At 34.7% G+C, this 21,070-nt stretch overlaps 1 protein-coding gene across 5 annotated transcripts in view; it reads left to right on the top strand.

Annotated features, from left to right (window-relative positions):
• Positions 1-21,070, top strand: part of LRRC7 (leucine rich repeat containing 7) — a 575,277-nt gene that overhangs the window by 486,803 nt on the left and 67,404 nt on the right. For 4 of the 5 annotated variants that reach the window (XM_047725077.1, XM_047725083.1, XM_047725078.1 and 1 more), the window contains one exon: positions 7,336-7,455. In XM_047725077.1, coding sequence (XP_047581033.1) covers positions 7,336-7,455 — 120 coding nt within the window. Of the gene's footprint in view, positions 1-7,335; positions 7,456-21,070 lie in introns of those variants that run through there. The other variant, XM_047725080.1, reaches the window with a different exon arrangement.

Below are 21,070 nucleotides of genomic sequence, written 5' to 3'. Positions count from 1 at the left end.
TATATTCACAGTTTTTTCATCACCCACAGTTGTTTTAGGGGGAAAAAACTAATTAAGTTAAGAACTTTTGAATGTTGGATTTGCACTGAGGAATAGATAAGACACCATTTAACTAGGCCCCTCTCCTGATGGGCTTGGCAACTGATAGGAATCAAGCCCTTAAACTAATAGGATGGAATTTCAAAATTTAGTGAGCAGATTAGCAAGATCTTGATAGGAAGGAGTTGTTGTTTGCACCCCTTGAAATTGTATGGAAAGCCCTTATTTTGCTAATGTTTAGCCCTATTAAACTCAGCCATCTATAGAACAATATGGATATATTCTGTGTCTGAAAATGGTAATATACTTGAAAGGCTGTTTCTCAATGCTTAAATTGTTCCCCAAATATCAATTTGGTGCCTCTATGTTGCTATGTTAACTCTCTAATCTTGTTTGGGGTACCCAAGGGAACAGATTCATTAACTGTTACTATAGCCCTAAGAGAATCTATATCAGAAATATTACAGAGTTCTAATATTTAGAGACTTTTCAACCTTCCTCAGTTAGATGACCTAAAGGAATTCTCTTTGGAAGGTACATTAAATTGCAAGCCAAAAATAGTTTGAGTATTGAAAGACTCCATCTTAAAATGAATTATCATCAATATGTTATCCACACGAAGCAGGGAGTGTGGAGAGAGAGAGAAGAGAAAGCAAGGGAGGGAAAAGGAATATAGACAGGACAGTTGGCTCCATCACTCCTAAAAGATTACATGACCCCAAATTACCAGTTTAAAGCATATAAACTTTCAGCTTTAGGCATCTGGGGCGACTTTCCTATCCTGCTGCCAGTGTAGGAGCCTTGTCAGGTATGGGCACTGGGTGCTTGATGTTTCAGGAATACTCCAGACTCTACTTATTCCCATGGATTCCACTCTAGTTCTCCGCCCCCTCGTCTTTGTGCTCAGGCAGCTCTTCTGCAGAGCTGCTTTAATTTGAAAATGTCTTTGTTTTTTTCTGCCAAGCTTTAGAGTCACCCTCTCTTAAAATTTTCCTTTCTTGGCTCCACTGACCATCGCTAACAGGTCTTATGGTCGAGGTTCAATTTCCCTGAGTCCTCACTGGGAGAGGAGAGAGACAAAAATTATTTTCCTTTGACTTACAAATGCATAAAAACCTATTACAACATTTTTGTCTTGCTACTTAAGTTAATAAAAATTTGTACCAGCAATTTAAGATTTCTTTGCGGTCTCTAAATGCTTGTTAGCCATGAGAACTGCAGTGAAAATGTAAAGTAAGATCAATTTATAAAGAAGTATTTTCTGTAGATAAAACTGATAAAACTGTTCATTCTCCCATGGAAATATGGGAGCTCTTTTAATTTATAAAATTTCTGAATGACAATACTAGCCATCTTTAGGTAGGTGCTGTGGCAAATACCTCTGGATGTCCTGAGGAACCTAAATTAACATTTTCACGTATTACTAGTTAAGTGCTAGAAATGGAGTTACAAAGACTCCTCAGGGAACGTTCAGGGGCTGAACTCCACATCTCCTTCCCCCATACTCTGCTTGGCAAACCGTACCTCTTGCAATTAAGAGAGGCGGTTTTTCGTATTTTCTCTGTCACACAGAGATGCTATTTTTGCAGCTTGTGTACCCAGAAAGGGCAGCTTTCTGTGATTCTAACCTTTCCCAATTTCCATATTGGTAACTGACGGAAAGGCACTATTTGTACTAGCTGAGGTCCTAACTCAGGGTGTTAATTGTTTTCTGGTTTGAGTTTCTGTTTGGTTACCAAACGTATCTAGTTATTTTTTTCAAATGTTTTAAACAAATTTATAATAAACTAATTAAAGAAGGTAGTTGTTTGTAAATGAAGACTGAAGAATCTGTTCTTCTATTTACAAAGTGAATATTGATGTAGATGAAGAGAGAAGACTCTCCCAGATTTTTCTGTGTTTTTGAATATTTCTAATTTGTTCGTATTTATTACATGCCAGGTCAAGTTTTGTACATTTTTCATGAATTACAAGCTCCACATAGGCTCCCGATACTATAAACAGTAAATTACATGTTCTATGGTAATTTTAGGCAACATATTAACAAAATGTCAAGATATACAACAAAATTATTTTAATGTTTAATTTCCTTTAATTTTTTTATTTACTGATGTTTATTCTAATTTCCTAAGAAAATTAGTAGTACTTATAACCAGGCACTTAACATGTATAAATCATTATTAAATTATAAAATTATTACTATTTTCTATCTATCCATTTATTTATTCATTCACTCATTCATTTATCATTTATTTCCTGCCTCTCCAAAAAGCATTTAAGGCAACTTTCTATGACATTATTAATGGTTCCATGTGCTTCTCCGGATGTGTTCTGTTGTAATTGAGCTTAGTTATTGCCTTGAAATTTTATGTTATTAGGGAGAAATATAATATTGTAAAATGTCAATTCAATGTCAAAATGTCAAGCAGATTAATGGTAGAATAAATATATCACCAGGAGAATTAAGACAAGGATTTATTAAGAATCTACACTGTCCCTGGTACCATTAGGTACCTTAAATATGTTTTTTCACACAAGCTTCACAGACCCTCAAAGGAAGTATTTATCTCCATTGTACAGACCAGGAAACTGAGGCTCATGTGTCACACAAAGGAATTTACCTACTTCTACCAATTTCCTATTGTTACCCTTGCACCTAAAAGTAGTAGTAGGTAGAATCTGAATCTGACTCTGCTTGGCACCAGGTTTCCTGCTGTTTTTACCATACAATGAAGCTTTCTCACCTATTTATAAAACCTGACATTTTCAGAGAACATAACTCATCATTTTTGATAGAGCTCTTTCATGTACATTATTATCTTACATCATCTTCATAATAATCCAGAAAAACAGATCTTATGGGATGGAGAAAAGACTACACAGTAGAGTATATTAACTGATCTAAAACCTATCATGACCCAAATCATTCCCCATGTGCTACAGATACAGGGCTCTCTCAGTTAGCAGAACCTAATAAATGCTCACAGTTACCTCACGCTTTTTAAGATTCACTTGCATTTCCTGGGCACTCGGTATTATCAAAAATACGCTTGAAGGCAGTGAAAAGTCAAAGATTGTGAACCCCAGTTAATCACTCCTGCTGCTGCAGCCCCAGAGACAAGTGGGGCTGGGGAAGAAATCACTGGCCTCTGCTAGATCCCCTCTGCAGGTGTGTGCCTGACAGTATAGTGTGATCTCTTACATGCTGGAGAAAGTGACACTTTTTTTCTTGTTCCTTTCTTTTTAACTTCTACCACCATAATATTATACCATAGCACCTACTGCTTATTGGCTTATTGAAATAGACACTAATGTAAATTACAACTTCAGGAAATTATGGAAATATATGTATTAAATAATCTTTTCATAGAATTTTGCCTGGAAGAAGATGGCCTTGCTATCTGTTTTATTAGTTGATACTCATCCCACTATCTTTTGGATTAGAAAAATTTGGACAGAAATGTGTGCACCGAAATTATTTTTAAATTTCTAATGTCTTATCTTACCACATCTATGTAGATGACTCAGGATCAAATAGTACCAATATTTGATATGCATTTATTCACCCTAATCTCAAGGGTTACTTACTTAATTCCATTTTTTTTTCCGCTGAAAGCAAAGCAAGATTAATGCAGCACCTTGGGGCATTATAGCTTCTATTGATTCTGCTGCACTTATTACTGGCTACCTATCACTCAAGAAAAATTCACTTATCCTCCTAATTATGAAAAAAAAAAAACCCTCCAGCCTGTAAATTCACATGAATCCTTATGGACAATGGCTAAAATTACCAAAATAATAATGTTAGTATTCATTCAGACGCTTTTTCACGATGACAATGAAATGCTGGTTTAAAAAATCATCTGAACATTATATTGTGACCTTCAGAATAAACCCCTTGACATTATAATCATTTATATTGAAACTTGGCATATATTTTTAATACCTATTTTTTAAAAAATATGTGCAGAAAATGAATAATCTAACAATAATTTTCAGGAGAAATACTTTGGGGAAGATTATTTTTAAAACATTTTTAAATCTATGGTAATGCTTTTTATGAACTATATGCCAATTATAAGCAAAATAGATCTTTGAGTTCTTAAGGCATATATCCCAAGAGCTTTGCAAAGTGCCAAATGTTAATACCACCCTCATATAATTTCTCCAGCTAAATGCAGTAAGTATAATTTGTCAAGCATTCAGTGCACCCATTAATTAGCTAACCAAAGCAAAACTACTAGATCTGCTAAGCTCATTTATTCATATTTGTGAATCCTGTATATACACACATACTCACATCATAAGCACACACTCACACACATGCACATATATATCACAGATTTTCGTGCACATTTATGCCTCAGCAAAATTAGAAATTACTTCTTGCAGTAGACACTTGTGATCCTTTATGGTAGTCAAAAACATAAATGTTAAATTTATAAACGTCCACAGTCATTTCTGGGACTGTATCCCTTCAGCAAAACTTCTTCTTAACATTAGTGTATTTCTTAACAAACATAATTTGTGGGTGTTCATTAAATTATAATGACCATTTTCTCTATTCTTTTAAAAAAAATCTGAAGACCTACAGAGTTTAGAAGCTGAGAAAATGATGCATTGTGGTGATTTTCCATGTCTTTTATATTTAATTAGTTATATATGCCAAGGAAAAGAAGACATTCTTACTATTTTAAAGTATCTAAAGAAAATATCTAGCATGTGGTGCTAGAAATATTTGAGTAAATAACTGAACCTCAATTTTATTATCTCTGCAATAACAAATTTCAACAGTGATAGCTTCATTACTTTTTTTATATTTTTCAGTTGTTCCTTTTAATCCTTTATAGAATTTTAACAACAAAGCAACTGCATTTATATGCAAGTCAGTAACACTTTATTAAAGTATAATTTTTTTGTAAATAGCTATACATCTTTTGAGACAGAATGTGAACCCACTATATAGTTTTCTTTTGGACCACCTCCCCACCCAATGTTAATAAATGGTTTTCGTGGTCTTTCTCTTTCTCCAAACTTAAGCCCCAGGGAGTCTCACTTATGAAAAACAAAAAGTCCAGAGCATTCTTGAAATGAAGAAAGGAAATTGCGTTCAGGAAATTCTTTTAATTTTGGTGTCTAGTGAAAGTATTTTTTTCATGTGTCTGCATGTTTATGTTTCCTCTGACCCCTGTACTGTAGAAGCGGTGTGGTTGTTAATTCTAATTTTAAAAAGAGAAAGATTGGTTCTTAAACTAAGGAGAGCCTACACCATCATGATATTAGGATTTTGACTAAAGGATTTTTTTAAAAAAAACACCAGAAAGAATTCTGCAATTCTTAGTTGCTCTCTGTGAGCAACTAAGGACTCCTGTCTAGGCAACTGAAGCAAGGCTAGTGGAGGAAATAGGAAGGCAAGGAGGATGATATGGAGGGAAAAAAAAAAAATACTTCTGTTACATTCTGTCCTCTTCTCAAAAATAGATTTTGCACACATACCTAACCAGATGAATACATTCATTATCCTACTTCCCTGGCAAAGAAATCAAGCCAGAAAGGTATGGATATTAGTTTAAATCATTAATTTAAACCAAACCAAACAAACAAAAAACACCGGTGAGTAGTGCTTACGCTGAAAATTTATATTTTAAGTGCTTAATTTTAATAATTTGACTTGTCTTATTTTAATATGTAGAAAAATTGTGTGTGGGCATATGCAAATGTTTTAATCTGAAAAACGAAAAGACCAGAAAATTAATGCCTAACAACAGACAAACAGACATTAAATAGTTATCTGGTTTTATTTCAAGTAGTATGTAGTTTTAATGTGTTACCTACATGTAATTTCTCAAACAAACGCAAGTGAATTCATTCCTCTAACCCAGATGCTTCAATTCAGTACCTGTTTTCTCTTTTTTCATACTTTCTGATAGACTCATGAAAAAGGAATTCTTGTGGCCAAACCATAAGAAGAAAATTGAATTATCTCCTTACCTTTCATTATATCCATTAAACCTTGGGAAAAATTCATCTAGTGTCATAATCTTATTTTAAAACAGTTCTAAGAAATCTCTTTAAAAAAATGCATGCAGTCAGAATGCAGATTGCACGGTTATATAATTGTTTTTTAAAAAACAACTAGGACCACTCTGTGTAACAGATGAGGGCTGCCAAGCAGCCCATCTGTGCCATGTTGTGAAGAGAATGGCCCAGTTCTTCCATCTTGGGGCTGGACAATTCCTCACACAGAGTAGAGCTGTACATACAGCCTCTAACTAGGCTTTATTTATCTATAGGGATACTTCAAAACATGTACAGAAAATGGCATAGGAAAAACTGGGCAGAATTTCCCACCTATATAAAATTTCCTAGGAAATCAAGGAGTACCTGGATATCCTGTAGGTTAGGGGAGGAGAAAGTCTTTCAGGAAAGTTGATCTGTTTCCACAGGAAAAATATACCAGTACTATATCCTCCACTGGAGGCTGTCTTTCTGATGGTGTATAATTACTTGCTATTACTCAGATCAGACAATGGAGCCCTCCCTGGTATCTAATATTAATAATAATAATGACAGAGGTATTATTATTTGTTAAAAATAATAAGCAGTAAATCAGCTAAAACTATATGAAGAGTTTAAACTTTAAATCATAAATGATCTATACAAATAAATTTAAAATCAAAACAGCCATTTATTTATACTGTGATTCTAATAGCACAATATTTTTTATGTTCCTTCATATTTCCCTAAAAGCAATCTGTAGATAATGTCATAGTACCATAAATCTTACACTATGTTAGTATTAACAATATGTTGGGTAGTGCAAGGCATGTTCTAGGAGAATCAGTACAGCCTTATAAAATTTGTTTTAGGTTATGGTTTGAAATATTGAAAGCTACATCCTATGTATTATATGGTTTCTGTTTATATTCTAAATGGTAAGATCATACTAAAAAATTGAATTAAGCAAGTTTCATATGTTGTGTTTTTTAACAATTGGTTAATTTTATTCTGATTTTTTTTATTCAGGTACTGTAAATAACCTAAACTTTTCTCTAAAATTCAGTAAATAACTCTAAGGTGGTTATTTTAATTGAATTTCTCACGGCTTCCAAAAAGCTGTCAATTTAGAATACTTACTGAGTAAATAGTGTATAATAATTCTTCCAGTTCAGGATATATTGTGTTTCTGCAATTAAACAAAATTAATTTTATCATAGTCACTAGGGACTCTTTTCAGAAAACTATGATAAACGTCTATTTCATCACTAAAGAAATGCCATACCATTTTCGCAATAGACCCCGTCCCAGCAAAGCAACATTTTAGACAATGGACAAGAAGATGTATCTCCTAGTGGCCAATGGAATCCTTATCCTCTTGGGAGGCGGGATGTACCTCCGGACACCATTACTAAAAAGGTAACCAATTTCAAATTAATGACACAAACCATGAACCTTGCACATGCATTGTAATATGTAATCCTTATCTTGTGTCTTAACATCATTTCTAATTTTGTAATAAGTTTAGGCTAAATATTATCCCACTATAGGGAGTTCAGTTAACTGTAAGTGCATTGAAAAGGATGAGAAATGAACACTACCAAATGCTAACAAGTGGTAACAAATTTTTGTAAGCAACATCCTGCCACCTCTCTGCAGATACTGTCACCTCTTTCTGGGTGCCCCACCTTTGAAGTGTAAGCACAGGATTGTGGGTAATGCATACTTCTGATCCTCTTTAGTTTAGCAGTCTGGTGCAGTCAACTTGTGTAAAATGCAATTTGACTAAAAAAAGTTCGATTTACCATTTTTAAAAGTCATAGCAGTTCACTCATCTAATCATTCATTCAATAAATACTGAGCAACTGTATGTGTTCAGCTATGTGTTGAGCACTTGCTAGATACTGGGAAACAAAAATGAGTAAGATGGTGTCTTACCTTGAAGACCTTTTAGTCTAGTGAGGTAGCCTAAGTGATAGGTAGGTAATTATAATATCACATATTAAATCACCATGAAGGGAAGAAAAGAAGCCACAACCTTGGGAAGATAATTGTAAAGCCACAACCTTGGGAAGATAATTGTAACATATATGAGGACAAGGGATTGGTATCCCAGAATATATTTTTTAAAACTCATATAGTCAAAAACAAAAGACATACAACACTACAAAAGAATGGTAAAATACAAGGGGAACTAGGAGAGTAAATAAACATTTTTAAAAACTAAATACTTTTGTCAATCAGATATACAAAAAAAAAGATGCTATTTTATAGCTAGTAGTCACAAAAATTAAGAAGTCTGAAAAAAGTAGGTTGTTTGCAACTATAAGAGCAATGGAAACCTTTTTATAGTTCTCACAGGAATAAAAAGCACAATCACTTTGGTATCAAATTATCTTATAAAACTGGACATGAATATATCCTACTATCCAAAAATTGCCCTCCCGAGATATTATTCAAGACACTTGTAATATTTATAATAGTAGAAAACTGGAAAAACCCAAATGCCTACCACCAGGAAAGTATGTAAATAAACTCTGCTATTCACACAGAAAAGTACTTTAAAGCAATGAAATCAGTTAATCATAATTATGATAATGTGTATAAACTTTAGAAACATAATTTGAACAAAAAACAAGTTTCAGAAGATGGAACACATCAAAACTATCATATTTATAAATCTCAAAAACAAGCAAAACTAAAAATATATTGTTTAGGCATAAGTACATGAGTCAGAAAACTATTTTTATAAGGGAATGGTTAACAAAATTTATGATTATGGTTATCTCTGAAGGGAAGGTTGGAGGTAGGATTAGGGAGGAAATTTGTATTATTCTTGCTGCTGTTTTATTTCTTAAATTGAATTGTGGATCTTACACTTAGTTCTTAAGTACATGAGTATTTATTTTATAATTATGTTTCATAACTTGCATATATAATCACATACTTTCTTTGTAACCTAGGTGATGATTTTCCTCTTGATGACTCCTTCAATGTTTTTTTACATATACATATATATTACCTATCACATTATTTTACCTAAAATGTTTGTTAATGACCTGATTTGCATGTATTATACGTTATTAATCTGCCTATTGGGCAATATTAAGCATAGAAGATAAACATAATGTAGTGTGATTAGTGCTATGAAGTTGGGATCTAGGGCTATGAAAGAATCTGGAAAGAGCACCTATTCCTAAAGAAACTAAAGGAAGTTGAGAGGAGTGATGTGAAATAAGGCTGGAGGGTAAGTAGAAGTTTGATCATGCTGCATTTTATTCTGAAGGAAATAAGAAGAACAGTGAAGTGTTTTAAACAGGGGAAAGCCAAGATTAAATTTTCATTTAAATAACACTTTGATAGCTTTACAGAGAATGAATTGTAGAGGAGAAAGACTGAAGGCGATGGAACCAGTTAGGAAAGTTCTTTTCTAATACAGGGGAGAGTAAATGGAAGCAATGGGTGGTGGCAAGAAATGCATAGATTCAATATCTTCTTCAAAGGTGAGCCAACATGATGTTGTGATTGACTGGACATAGGATATAGGAGATAGATATAAGTTCCATGATTGATACACAGGTTTCTAATTTGGACAAGGGATTGATATTGTGCCATGCACTGAGATTGGAAGTACAAAAAGAGTGATAGGTAGAAGTGGAGGAGGGGAGGTTAACTTAAGTTTTAATATGTTGATTTGAGGTATATGTAGAGTATCTGAGAGATAATGTTTACTGCTTATTTGGATATATTTATCTAAAGTTCCAAAGGGAAATCTTAGCTGAAGATACAAACTTAGTAATCATCAGATACATGTCATAATTAGCTATGAGTGAGACAGATAGGTGAAACCGAACTCCATGGAACACCAACATTTAAGGGATGTTCTTAGGAGGAACAGGAAAGGAATAACTAAAGATTTTATCAATAGGGTCCTTTCTGACACAAGTTATAGGAAATTCAAGGGAAATAGCCTTGAATGTTAAATACTTAGCTGATTATCAATATCTAGAATAAGCCTCAGATCTAGTCTTCAGTTTTATAATCTAAATACTTAGGGCTTTTTTCCCTCTCCACTCATATCCATACTGTTGGTTTTATCCTAAAATTGGTTTCTCTCATTATTTTAAGTTGGCTACCAATGACAATTGGAGATACAAGCTTCCGTTTTCAAATCCATCAAGGGAGAGAACCAAATTCCCAATAGCTGTCTCTTACAAGTGGAACATTTCAACCCTAAATCTCTCAACAAACCTCTTCTTATATCTCACTGATCCAAAACAGCTAAGGACTTCCTATCCCTAGCAAGTCTATGGTATTATATGATTGGCTTTGACTAATCAGTTGGAGTAGAATACATAGGGCTCTCAACTCCAGTGACCACTAAAAAACTAGGAAATGTTTTAAGGAAGGAGTGGTCAGCAGTTCACATGATGTGAAAAAGTCAAGCAAGGTAAGTATGACTAAAGGCTCTTTGGATTTAGAAACAGAGAGGTCATTGGTGGCTTTGGCAAAAGCAGTTTACTTAACTGATGGAGTGGAATCCATTGGAACTTACATTAAGGAGCAGATAAACATAGAAACCTAGAAAATTCAAGAAAGGAGCTTCCACTTGAAAGGAATGAGACAATTATAGTAGAACTAAAAAAGGATGTAAGGAAGCCAGAAAGAATATTTAAGATGACAGACTCCTGATCATATTTGAAGGCCGATAAGAAGCTATTGATGAAGAGGAAGTTGAAAATCTCAGAGAAGAAAGGAGGGGAATCTGCTTATTTATGAGGAAAGATAATAGGATGAATGTGACGGCAGAAAGTTGAAGGGATACCTATCAGAGTCAAGGGCAGGTTGCCTGACCAAAGGCGGGAACTATATCCACTTGTCTAGTTGCAAAGTTCTAGTATAATATTCCCATAAAAGAAAAAGATTCATTCACTTATTACTCTAAATGGAATTAACAGATGTTTACATTATCCTCCATATATCCATTTTACCTGAAATCTATCTTCAAACTCCCTAATATTATGTTTAATCATATCATCAATACAAATCATAATGATCATTTGTTTGCTTCTCTACTTACTTTAAGAATCCCATGCAATCCTATATTGATTAAACATTTGTGAGGTTGTTCAATTATTGAATTATTGTTGTTCAATTATTTGAAGACCAAATAATTGCTTAATCTATCTGAAAACTTCATAACTTTTATATGTCTTGTCAGATGTGAAATATGTAGCATGTCTTTCATATATAAACTCATTTGTATCTTCTTCTTACTATCACAATGTGCATTTTCAGACTACCTCCACGTTATAGCTCTTTGGCCTAAAATATGAGATTGTAGAACATACAGATGTGTCTACCTATTATCATACAGAGTAGAAAATATAAAGAATGCTCTAAATTTTCAAATTTAGTTTTTTATTATATAATAATTGAATATAGTAAGTTAATATTCAGTGAAAAACAACCTTAAAAAATGAAAATGGTAATGGAATTATTAGTCTGGGCTGCAGAATTTACTGAAATAGCTATGAAAATTATACTCTTATTTATTGGGTTTATATTTCATTTTATAATGAATGTTTTTAAAAATCAATATTTTGCAGTTGAAGTGAGTAGTCATTAAGCTAGACAGAGTGAGAATGGAAAATTAAAAATTGAACTACAAATAGAATGGGGAATCAAAAGAGAATAAGTAGTGAAGTATTAGCCAACTCTATTAGAGTGTATTTCTTAAAGTCTCTGTATTAGACTTTTTTTCATGTTATTGCCATGCTATGCCTAGAGATACACCTCTGTTACTACTGTGATACTCCAACAGTGTGACATTAGTGCTGTGATACTGCTGTGCTCAGAAACCACCGTGATGCTTTAGAGATTCGGTGGGAAACACAGTTTTAGAAAGATTTTGATTGAACTGTGGCTCTCTGTTCTGGTTATCATACCTCTTTTGTTGATCTAATATTGGTAGTACTCATGGATATGCCTATAAGCACTCCAGGCACTAAAGGAGCACAAATTTGGGTACCCTCCAACACATAACATTTTTTAGACACATCAAATAATTAGACAAAGATCGTCAATCAGAAAAATTTTGTTCTTTATTGGCTGTTTCTGTCCTGAGTACCCGAGCGTGGCTAATGTTGAGTGTGTTAAATCCTGGCTTGGTTTTTTGGTTTATTCATTTTCTTTTTTTCTGAGTGGCAAGAGGTGGGATTTAATTGACTTATTTTTTTGATGATGTAATAGTAGGTGGTAGTTTTCAATTCTCTCTTGCCCTGTCAGTGTCCAAAATCTCAAATTCTAAATGTCCATTAATTCAGAAAGTCTGGGAGTCCTTACTAGAAGAACATGTCAGAGCTATGTAAATCTCCCTCTGAATTCCAAGTCGTACTACTCAAGCACTTTAAGAATTGTTATTAAAAACTCTTCAGTGGCTGAAAACAACAGTGGTTTCAGGAGCATTTGTATGTTAGACTCCCACCACATCTCTGCATTAACTGCTGTAGTCTCTGGGATTATGCTGCAGTCACCCTACATAAGAACTACATAAGTCATCCTACGTAAGAACTATTATGTACCATATATTAAATATTACTCTGTGTCAGGCATAGATGTTTTCATGTATTTCTTCATCTAATCCCTATGACAACCATATCCTATAAGTACTATTATTTTTATCCACTGTATGAAGAAACTGAGTTTCTCAGAGACATGGAGTTTAGGTTACATTACTTGCCAAGATTTCACAGGTGACTAAATATTTTAGATTACTCTCCTACACATAAGAAAAAACAGTAGGAAGGTCATAGTGTAAAACATAAGTGAAAAATTTTTCATTTTAAAGTCAGACATTAGGGGTACCTGGGAGGCTCAGTCGGTTAAGCTCCTGCCTTCCATTCAGGTCATGATCTCAGGGTCCTGGAATCGAGCCCCCACCTCCTGCTCAGGCAGAAGTCTGTTTCTCCCTCTCCCTCTGCTCCTCCCCCTGCTCTTGCTCTGTTTCTCTCTCTCTCTCTCTCTCTCTCTCTCTGTGTGTCTCAAATAAATAAATAAAATCTTTAAAGAAAAATAAAAAATAAATTCAGACATTATACCCTGATTTGGCAGAATCCTTCCATAGGAATGACAAGGTTGTTTTTCTTTAATTCTGAAATGACAAACTCTTTTGAGAATACTGAGAGTCTTAAAAAAATGTGGAGAGTCTTAAGGTTGAATATCCCTGGGAGATATAAAACCGAAGGATAAAACAATGCTGGAGCAGAAAAGCATTGCAGCAAAAAGGCTAAAGCAGCGTATTAAAACAAATGAAACTTAAAACATTTCCTCCTGAAAAGGATAACCAAGAAACTTTAAAATCCTACTGATATTAAATCTGAAAAAAAAATTTTTATACATAAAGAATAGACATTCAAAATTCTCTTTTAATATTAGCAACTATTCGCTCCCCATGTGTCTGTTTTCCTAGGTTAAATAGATAATGACTTGGCAGCTAGGATAATAAAGATAGGCATCAAGGGTCAACATCAGAATGGACACAGTTGAAAAGAAAAGCATAAAAACGCAGCTAATTTAGTCTTGACTCACAAACTTATCCCTCATGCTGAATCTGCCCGTGATTTTCTCCCCTCTACAATGCCAGCCCAGCCATTAAGGGCTTCATGATTGCCAGATGCTTGTCATCTCTGAGGAATGCCCAGGAACTCATTAGGAGAAACTTAAATAAATGTAAGAGAAATTATATGGGCTTTTTGATCATTTTCATGTCCTTTTTATCCTTTCTTTCCCAGGACCCCAAACTGGAATTTTTGCTTTTTCAGATCATATGAACTATTAAAAAGTTATTTAATTAAGTTTCTGGGAAGGAATATTCATTCCTTATTTTAATTTTGGCATTTCTCCTATATCTTAGTATATTTTACCATTTCTTTCTATACATATTTAGAAAGAAAAGATTCAAAATACCTTCTGAAAATCTCATGTTGTGTTGCTGTTGACCATATGGTCAAGACATCATTTTTGTTTTAAAACAACTAAATTAGGAGCACCTGGGTGGCTCATTTGGTTAAGCAACTCAATTTTGGCTCAGGTCATGATCTCAGGGCCTGCTTAAGATTCTCTCTCTCCCTCTCCTACTGCCCTTTCCCTGCCCCCCAAAGAACAACAACAACAAAAAAAAACTGAATCAAATTTCTATTAGAATTGGTTTTTCATTTGGTAACAAAAGTCAATCTATTATAGAACTTTTCAAAAAAGTGAAAATAAATTGATCATTTTTAAATAAGAAGTAGATATTTTAAAATGTGACATACGAAAATTAACCTATACATTTAGTAATTTAAATAAAAGCATCCTAGTGTTATGCCACAAATATCTTATTTAAATCATATAGCCATTAAGTTGTAGTCATTAACAAGTAACTTGCGCCAGAACTTTTGTATTAAAAGCAAATATTGCTACCCACACTCTATATATATGGAACAAAAATAAAAATAACAACAATTCTTGGCTTTGTAATTTTGCTAAGACACAGTCATAGTGCAGTTGGAATCCCCTATATCAAATGCAAGGGAGAGGGTGGATATAGCTCGCTTACATGGAAATAGTGGAAAGTCTAGAATAGGTAAGAAAGTTGAATATTTAAATACTGGAAAAAGTAGAGATGGCAGAAAGTAGAGTAAGATCTACACTGTAAGAGAGCGAGTCAATGTGTGCTTGGGTGGCACAGTTAGCTAAGCATCTGACTTTTGGTTTTGGCTCAGGTCAAGATCTCAGGGTCCTGGGATGGAGCCACACCGGCTCTGTGCTCAGCATGGAGCCTGCTTGAGATTCTCTCTCCCTCTCCTTCTACATTCCCACTTGTGTGCTCTCCCTCTCTCTCTCTCCCAAATAAATAAATCTTTAAAAAGAGAGAGAGAGCCAGTCAAGATGTGGAAGAAACAGGAAGATCAACCCAGTAAACCTTGCATATAAGGGATAATAAGATACAGAGAAATAGAAATGTTTCTCATTTCCATCAACTACGTCAGAGTCAGAAATATCTGTTCTAGTCTAAAATAAAACTGAAATGAAAAAAAAATTCTGAAACCTTAGTAATTGTCAATTCTATAGCTAAACTCTCCTTTTATACAGAAAGAAATATATCAGGTAGAGTAGGTTTTGCCTGAGACTTTGTATTTTTCCCTCCCAAAACAATGTACATTATTGACAGTGAAGAACCTCCAGGAGCAATACCTTGGCTTCATCAGTCCATAAGCAAATGAGAACAACTTTCCCAATCACTGTGAGTAATGCCAAGCACAATCCTGGCTCCCACTTTTCTGCTTCTCTTTCCCAGTCCTCATTTTTCTCCTCTGCTAGGAACAAATTTTGTACTGGTTAGAGTAAATTTTTCTTCAATTTTTCTGGTAGACTGGGCCATCACTGAAACTCAAAAACAGATTCAACTCCTTTATATAGTCATTTTGAACTCCAGACATTTTTCTGAACATTAGGAAAAGGTCTTTCTGAGTCACCTGGTAGGTTGAGACTCTCCTTGCTTCCCTCATCCTCTTCCTGTCTCCTTCACGGGCGGTGGCATCACTTAGGGCTCTGTATTGAGCAATGTGAAGACTGCAGTGATATCCACGGTGATGGCAGTCTTCCACAAGGGCTGCTAAGCTTCAGGAAGAAGTAGCAGCCAAACCCATCCACTGGCAGTGAGCTCTGCCCAAACAAGAATTGAGTCATTGAAAGGGGAAATTGATGAAGTCATACAATTACAGATTTTTAAATCATAAAAATGAAAACAAAAACAAAAACAAAAAAACCTCTTAGCACAGTCTGTTGCCCTCAGAGAGACATTTCTTACGCTAATATATGCATTTTTTCTCTTGACCAAAATCCACTTTTTTCAGGGAACTAAACTTTTAAAAGGAGAGGGCGGCAGTGGGAAGATACCAAATGTATGAACCTTTATCCCTAGCAGGACCCTGAAAATGACTGTCTAGATCTACAGTAATGCAACCCTGCTTTTCTTAGAATTTTGGTGTCCAGAAATAATTTGAAACTTATTATTTGCGTAAACAGTAAGTAGCCACTCATTAATTTTACCCTTTGATTGTAAAACGAGTTTTAAGCAACATACCAGTTGCCTGGGAGGCACGCATACCCACCCTCACACAAATATCCTTCCAGGTTAGAAGGGGTGAGGAGTAGAAGTAGATAGGTAAAAATTCTCTCTTATATGGCTTTTGTGGCTAGATAGCAATTATTGATAATATTGTTAGGCATCCACCAGTTACTCACTGGAGGCTCTTTGAAATTTCTGATGCTTATATTTAGTGACTATATTGAGAACATTCACTATCTTCCCCTGCTTAACACATATATGCTTCTTTCTCTACTAGAATAGTCTCAACATGGTCTTAATGACATAGCTATTAGTTATTTTTCCAGAACAGGATAAAAATGCACTACTAGAGCTTGAGTTAAAATACGTACGACAATCCAAAGAACAATAATAGGAGTTATAAGCTAAGGGCTCAAATCTAGTCTTGAGAATTTCACTTTGCACTCGTTTTATGTCACCAGAATCAGACCTGTTATTCAGATGGACTCTTTTAAAACCCAGCTTATTGATTGACTAACATGTTACCTTTTCCAGTAAATCAAGGTGGCCATGTCTTTCCCTAAATTAGAGAAATAAGAATGAATATATCCTATGAGATTCAATGCCCCCCATAATTGCGAATTATTCATATAAGAGAAAGAAGCCCAAATAAATATAAAGATTTGCTTGTTAAACAATAACTAATTGTCAAAGCAAAAGTATGTGGCCTGTAGGAAATCAAAAATTTCATGAAAAAGGCATGCACCAGACGCAGTACCATGTCCTTGGTAACACCTGAATCAGGAAGAAGGATTTGAAGAAATCACTGACATAATTTCCTCTATTTAATGACCCTTTTAAAATATCTATTTTATTAATGCAAACAGGATGATGTATTTAAACAAAAAACATTTTAAGAGCTTTCAGATTAATTCTGAACTAGTTGTCATGGTTAACTTTTTTAAAAGATTTTATTTATTTATTTGACAGAGAGAGATCACAAGTAGGCAGAGAAGCAGAAAGAGACAGAGAGGGAAACAGGCTCCCCCCCCCCCCCCCCCAGCAGAGAGCCGATGCAGGGCTCCATTCCAGGACCCTGAGATCATGACCTGAGCCAAAGGCAGAGGCTTAACCCACTGAGCCACCCAGGTGCCCCGGATGATGTATTTTTAATCAATTAATTTTAGTACTATTTAACTCAGATTTTTTAAACTTACTCTATTAGTATTATGGAATGAAGTTTGTTCTCAAAAATAATGCAGATAGGAGATTGTGGAAATATGAATGGAAAAAAGTCTCTAACTTAAAGTAAAATTGACAGTTGAATAAAACACTGTTCAGTTTCACAGTTGCTTTTTAAAATTTTTTTACTCAAACAGCATTAGTTCTTTAACTTCCAGAGTACATCCCTCTATCTCCTAATATCAGTGCCACAATACAGCTGTCTCCAGTAGTGAAAGACATCACAACATCACTGTCATAAAATCAAGAGATTGTTCTCATCCGGACTGACCCTAAATTATTTCCTCTATTAAAGTGCAAACCCAAAGAGTGTCTCAAATGACTATTAAGTCAGAAGTAAAGGAGGAAAAAAAAAAAACCTTGCCACAAATTAAAACAATAGAATAGCAGATTAAAACTATTTATTTCTTAAAATCCTGACATAGGTATTCTTTCAGACAAATGACTGTTCTACTTCCAAAAATTGAAATAACTCAATAACATTTATACTGTCTTCATTTTAGAAGAAATATAAAAGCAAAAAAAATGCAAAATTAACCCAATGTGATAAAAATGTCCATGACTGAGCATGTAATTTGAAGACCTATACAACATGACACCTGGCAAATGATCAAGGATTATTGCCAAATAGAAGATGTCAAAATACTAAGATTCCATTTCTTGCCACTTGGATTTTATCTGATTTAGTCTACTATCTAAAGTTTCTTAGAAGTCTTAAGGGTGAAAGGAATAATTGTCAATTTTTTGTTGTTACTATTAACATCTTTTATTTCATTTCAGGAATGTGTAAGTTAGCACCATCACAAAACAAAATGTAGGCTGAAAATGTCAGGTAGCTCCAATGTCATCATTTTTGCTATTATGGATCCTTTGTTGTTTTTCCCATTTGGTTAATGATTTCCAGTTCCATAGCTGTGTTTTGTAAATTGACATTTAATCATAAAAGAATATGCTTATGAGATTCAATAAGCAGGAAAAGATTGTCTGCACATATCAGCCAGCTCTCATCCTAAGGCCCATGCACTGAAGGGAAAGGCCTTACTGCCCTATATTTTTATCTGTCATTTGGAGCACTGAAGTATATGACCGGGTTTTTTTTTTATTTTATTTTTTATAAACATATAATATATTTTTATCCCCAGGGGTACAGGTCTGTGAATCGCCAGGTTTACACACTTCACAGCACTCACCATAGCACATACCCTCCCCAGTGTCCATAACCCCACCCCCCTCTCCCAACCCCCCTCCCCCCATCAACCCTCAGTTTGTTTTGTGAGATTAAGAGTCACTTATGGTTTGTCTCCCTCCCGATCCCATCTTGTTTCATTTACTCTTCTCCTACCCCCTTAACCCCCCATGTTGCATCTCCTCTCCCTCATATCAGGGAGATCATATGATAGTTGTATATGACCGGTTTTTGACTCTAAAAAATTTTGTCAACGAATATTTTGAGTAATGCTCCTCCCAAAATTTTGCACTGTGCTAGCAGAATGTAATGTCACACAGTCCTCAGGGCAGAGGAAAGAACATCTTCCTGCCTCCTCTCTTTTAAGCTTCAGAGCTCCGTTCCAAGTTGTCCGCTAATGCCCAAATGGGAGAACATAGATTTTTGGCATCAGAACTGCCCTAACTGAATATTAAAAAGGAGAGAGAAAGAGAGAAGGAAAAATAATGCTTAATAGTTTGGTTATCATGATCATAGAACAATTATGCCTAATACACGGTGGACTGTATCATGATGCTTAACATAGACATTCTTAACAAGACATTCTCACATCATCTTCAAAACAACCTTATTAGACAAGGAGCTAGAGGCATAGAATTGAGGAACGCAAAACTGGAGCCCAGTAATGTCTTTTTCTACAGCCTGGTCTAATCACTATGTTATACTCTTAATATATCCCTCCCACTCCACTCAACCAAAAAAATTCAGAAAACATTATAACATAGCCCTGTTGCAATAGTAAATAACCCTCAATATCAGGAATATATCTGGTATATAGTTAGCTAGGACTTTTTGCCACAAGTTGGTACTGTTTCTTCTGTTCCATGTTCAGAAGAAAGAAAGAAACTCTGGCACCAGTTTTGTGCTTAAAAATGATTTTTGAGTCCTCTTCAACTTGTTTTTTTTTTTGACCCTGTCAGTATTTTAGTTATTCTCAAATGCACTTGTTTACTAAATCTTCATTTTCTTTAATCTGACACATTTGCAAATTCTTTACTTTTGTGAATCTCAGAAGGAACAGATCAGGAATCCTAAGCATGACCGAAAACTACCTAGGGATTCTTCCATCATGTTGAATTTAGTTCATTTTGTTAATTTTGTTTTTCAATGATTTAGCCTGTCAGACTTCCTAATTATATCATCTAAGATTCCAACCACCACCTCCTGTTTAATATTGTCTCTGTCTTCCAAGAAATAACCTAAATCCTGTCACCAAAAATGACTGGTAAAAGTGACAAAACTGCACTGAATATTGAATCAATCACTGGAAAATGACAATTACACTAAAACATAAAAACTAAGCTATGCACTAACCTGCAGGGGAAAAAAAAAAAAAACTCAGTCTTTTTAAGATCTTGTGTGCTCTCTCTCTCTCTCTTTTTTTTTTTTGGCAGGAGTGCAAAAGAAACTGTGAGCCTAACTTTATCTTTAATTGGCCCTTGGGAATTTTAAGCTTTTATTTTTTAAAAAATTTTATTTATTTATTTGACAAACAGAGATCACAAGTAGGCAGAGAAGCAGGCAGAGAGAGAGGAGGAAGCGGGCTCCCTGCTGAGCAGAGAGCCAGATGAGGGACTCGATCCCAGGACCCTGGGATCATTACCTGAGCCAAAGGCAGAGGCTTTAACCCACTGAGCCACCCAGGCACCCCATGATTTTTAAGCTTTGCTGTTGAGTTTCCATCTTGGGGAAGAAAGGACAGTGATGCGTACCTTCTAGAGTGGTTCTAAAAAATAAGATCATGATATAAAATACTTATCACAGTGCCTGTCATATGTGTTTAATTATTGGTAGATATTATGATATTTGTTATTTTAGATAAAACTCTGACATCATTGTCAACAATTAACACAGAGTTAATTATGGCAAGGTAAATTTTCACTTAATGTTATTCCTAACAATAGCCTGTTAATGAGACCAAGGTCATAAGTTAGTTAGTATCCCTTCTGAATTACTATATATGAACACAGGCTGCACTCTTCACCTGGACAGTTTCTTGAAATCATATAAATAATGGGGATGGAGGTGTCTAAGGCGAAAAAATGAAGGTGAATCACCTCAACTTAAAATACTAGCAATATTAGTGAAGAGTGAGTAGTATCATCTCTACTTATGGCAGAATTGTGTTTTTTAAATTTGTGTATGCTGTACCCCTCCATAAAAGAGGTCATTTTTCAATATTTGAAGCAAAATGCATGACTTACAGCTTGCTAACAAATAACTTGTAAGACACAATCTCAGTAAACTGGAGTCTAGGGAAGCCTAGAGTTCAAGGATTGATGGATTTTCAAAAGTTGGAATACTTAGGGGTTCATTGACCTTGAACTGGTGAAGCATAGTTATTTGAAAGAGACTATTGCTGATTGGCTAATTTTCAGGAGCAATTTCTAACGCAAATTGTCATTAATTGTAACAGGTTTAAAGAAGAGTTTTCGTGGATGATTATTTATTGCTATGTCCAAAGAGCAATCAGA

Source organism: Lutra lutra, chromosome 4 (assembly GCF_902655055.1).
Source record: "Lutra lutra chromosome 4, mLutLut1.2, whole genome shotgun sequence".
In the NCBI taxonomy this organism is placed as follows: Eukaryota; Metazoa; Chordata; class Mammalia; order Carnivora; family Mustelidae; genus Lutra; species Lutra lutra.
This window is presented reverse-complemented; position numbering and strand designations above follow the sequence as displayed.